General features: G+C 33.9%; 1 protein-coding gene across 1 annotated transcript in view; it reads left to right on the top strand.

The window, feature by feature from the left end:
• Positions 1 to 4,030, top strand: part of LOC106457223 (atrial natriuretic peptide receptor 2-like) — a 54,403-nt gene that overhangs the window by 36,725 nt on the left and 13,648 nt on the right. The window contains exons 14-17 of the mRNA XM_022383065.1: positions 697 to 862; positions 1,753 to 1,908; positions 2,178 to 2,346; positions 3,758 to 3,779. Coding sequence (XP_022238773.1) covers positions 697 to 862; positions 1,753 to 1,908; positions 2,178 to 2,346; positions 3,758 to 3,779 — 513 coding nt within the window. The remainder of the gene's footprint in view (positions 1 to 696; positions 863 to 1,752; positions 1,909 to 2,177; positions 2,347 to 3,757; positions 3,780 to 4,030) is intronic.

Genomic DNA, 4,030 nt, shown 5'->3' with positions numbered 1-4,030 from the left:
GGGCTACTCTTTTATCAACGAATAGTGGGATTGACCATCACATTATAACGCCCCCACGGCTGAAAGGGCGAACAAATTTGGTGTGACGGGGATTTGAATCCGCGACCTACATATTGCGGGTCGAATGCCCTAACCACCTGACCATGCCGGGTCAATCAAAGTAAGACTGACCCTTTCATGTTTTAGAGTTTTCAGCTGATTTTCGCAATAAGTGAAAATGCGGGTTTTTATAATAATATATTCGTTATCAAATAACTAAGTACTTTTATTTTCAAGAACGTACGAGCAAAACCGAAACGACTATTTAAAACGGTAGACGAGTTTCAGATCACTTGAAGTTTATCAGACATACATTGCTCAGTCTTGATAAAACGTAACACTAACATGCTTAAAGATCAAGTGTAACTTGTCAGGCATACATTGCTAGGTTTTGATAAAACGCAACTGTAACATGCTTGTAGACCAAAATTGTGTTTCGTGAATCTCATAATGAGATGTTTATTTGTCATTATTTTCAAATCCATAATACAGTTGGAAATGTTAGTGTTATGGTAAATTGCAGCGTTGAGTGAAACAAAATAATATTTAGATATAGGATTTTCGGACTATGATCCAAAAAGTAAACATCAAAAGATATTCTCCCATGTTTAGTTTGTTCATGTTCATCACTCTTTTTCTTTATCTTTTGGTTGCTAGGGTATGGCTTTTCTGCATAGCACTGAATTCCGTTCCCATGGAAACCTTAAGTCTTCCAACTGTGTAGTGGACAGCAGATTTGTTCTAAAAATCACCGATTTTGGACTTCACAGTCTCAGAACATATGATGAGAATGAAAACGAAAGCTCTTACGCCTATTGGAGAAGCAAGTATTATGCAATATTTTTTTACTTACAGGTATTACAAACAAGAAATAAAAAATAATTTTTTTTTGGCTGAGAGCTGTAAGCCCAGAATGTTAATTTTCTTTGTTTTGAGTTATAAAAATATATTCAACAAATATAAAATTTACATAAGAAAAACTGCAATAGCTTTATTTCACAGTGTACACATAGATGACATTGAAATCGGCACTTTTGTTTAAATATATAGTGATACTTGTTTGTGATAAGCATGCCAAAAAGTATTCCAAGACTTATAATAACAGTGGGAAAACAAAACAGACACAAAACAAGTACTGGTCCCACTGTAAACACGGTCAATAGAAACATTACACAGGATTTTGTCAATCGCTGCTTGTAGACGAGCCTATTTCACACTGAGAAACTGATAACACCAAATTTAGCCTAAAAATATTAACGTTTAAAAATATAACTGTTAAAAGTGACAAATTTATATTATCTAAATAATATGAATTATATTCAGTGTTTGTATGACGTACAAATTATTTTTTTTGCGTTGAGTGAGAAGGAGCTTATAAAATATTTAGATATGTCATTTTAATGATTCTGCAGCTATACTTTTTAATGGTCCAACTCTTCTTTAAACTAATTGAGATGAGGCCTAGGCTATTATGTTTTGAAATACTTTCGAGTTTTCAAAAAGCAAGTGAACAAAGCATGTTTCATCAAAACAGGAAGCCATTATAAGAGATTCAGTGCTCTTACACTTCATGAAGTGATTGCTTTTAATCTTATAAAAACTTCCAGTTCCATTAAACAGAAATAAACACTCCCAAATTTAACTTTTGTCCCGAATTTTCAAAGACTTCTACAATTGAAGTAATAGCTTATAATTGATACATTTCAATTGCAGAAAGTTTATGGACAGCGCCAGAACTTCTTCGCAAAGGTAATTCACAACCGGAAGGAACACAGAAAGGTGACGTGTATGGTTTCGCAATCATTGTGCACGAGATTGTAATACGACAAGGGCCTTTCTATCTTGACACTCTCGACTTAAGTCCTAAAGGTACTAAAATGTTTTTAATTAAAAAACGACGCTGTTGATGTTGTAATGAACATACAATTACCTTGATCTTTCAGACGTAATTTTAAAAAAAAGCATATCTTGCCACACTTATGAAGGTGATGTACCTTGGTCTGAACTGTATCTGTTAAAATTTTCAAAAAATGTTCGTTAAAACTACAGATTTTCTTTGTATTCATAATAACGTCATCAAGCTCACGATGCGGTGGGAAACATCTACCCAACTATTAGTTGGTTCTTGATAATTTCAGAAATTGTTGAAAACGTTAGAAGTGGGCACAATCCACCGTTCCGACCAGTTATCCAAGACGAATCTTATGATGAAGAACTGGTCCAGATGATGAAAAGGTGCTGGGCAGAAGATCCTGCAGAACGACCAGATTTCCATAGCCTAAAAGGCGTCATTCGAAAATTAAATAGGTTTGTTTAATTTTTGTTTTGTTTGTCATCAAGCTTAAAGGTACACAATGGACTATCTGTACTGTGCCAACCGCGAGTATGGAAACCCAATTTTTAGTGTTATAAGCCTCATCACCGTTGAACTACTGGATTTGTAATTATGAAACAAAAACATAGTAAGATGAAAGATGAAAACTGGTTGCAGAACACTTGATAAAAACTAGCTAAAGATCTGGAATTATCAATTCAACTTAAATTATTTACACAAGAAGAAGAGCATATTAAAAATAATTTTTTCTCAACTTCGCGCAAAACTACTCGAGGGCTACCTGCGCTAGCCATCCCTAATTCTGAAGGGAATGCTTAGAGGGAAAGTAGCTACTCAACAACACCCACCGCCAACTCTTGGGTTACTCTTTACTAAGGAACAGTGGGATTAACCACACTTAATAACACCCCCACGGCTTAAAGGGCAAGCATATTCAGAGATGGGATTCAAGCCCACAACCCTCAGATTGTCCGGCGATTACCCTAGCTACCAGACGAAGAGTTTTATGCCGAAGGTTTGTAACGTTAAATGTAAAGTTAGTATATTTCTATAGTTATATCCTAAAGCTAATTTTTTCTGGACTTTGGCAGTTTTCTATTGTGTTTAAAATAAGTTTATAATTTTTATTATATATGTAATGGACACCGTTATCTGAAAGAAAGAAAAAGTAAGCAAAGATGTAAGCGACAATGATATTTTAATCTTCGTACATTATTTTATGGGCTTTGGCATGGTCTGGTGGTTAGGGCGCTCGGCTTCGAGTTCCCTCACCGAACATGCTCGCCCTTCCAGTTGTGGATGCGTAATAAAGTGACAGTCAATCCAACTTTTAGTTGGTAAAAGAGTTATGAGTGGGTGTTGTTGTCTAGATACCTCTCCTCTTGTCGATCACTTTTAAATCAGAGAGAACTAGAGCAGATAGCTCTCGAGTAGTTTTGTGCGAAATTCAATAAATCAAACAAACATTATCTTATAATAACTCCACGTTCCTAGTATGCTGTACATATATATGTATTATTGTTTAATTTTCCTTCTTCTCTTACGTTTAAAGATAAAAACTTGAAGATCTTAAAGATCGTTTAAAGATCTTTCATAAATCTTCGAAATGTATTTATGATTTTAACATTCATGAATCTAAACAATCATTGAGAAAAACAATATAATGATAAATCAACAAAGATACCTGGAACATGCATGGCGACATTTTGTAATAATATTTTATTACAAGTTACAGCTTTTACAGTAACGAAAATTTGTTTAAAGAAGATATACGACGTTTCGATCACTGGAGCGATAATTCTCAGGTACACAAGTTTTAACGGTAAAGAAGGTCTTAGTATTTAAATAAATATTTAACAATCTAACAATGTATTTAAATTCTAGAATTGATAGTGGTTACTTATGCGTGTGTATATCAATCCGCGTGAATTGAGAGATGTTTATTTATGGCTGAACAGAAAAACAAAAACAAAAAGTGAATAAATATAAAAAAAATATGGAGTATATTATATGAAATATTTGCATAATATTAGGAATGTTTGGGGACATACCGATCAAAGACATATAGAGATGTTCCTACGTATTTGTTAATTGTGCAATTGTTTGACTTTATTAATAAAGCTTCTCTGACTTTTCTTCTGCTACTGTCAGATTGGA

The sequence above is a fragment of the Limulus polyphemus genome, unplaced genomic scaffold (genome assembly GCF_000517525.1).
Source record: "Limulus polyphemus unplaced genomic scaffold, Limulus_polyphemus-2.1.2 Scaffold305, whole genome shotgun sequence".
NCBI lineage: Eukaryota > Metazoa > Arthropoda > Merostomata > Xiphosura > Limulidae > Limulus > Limulus polyphemus.
This window is presented reverse-complemented; position numbering and strand designations above follow the sequence as displayed.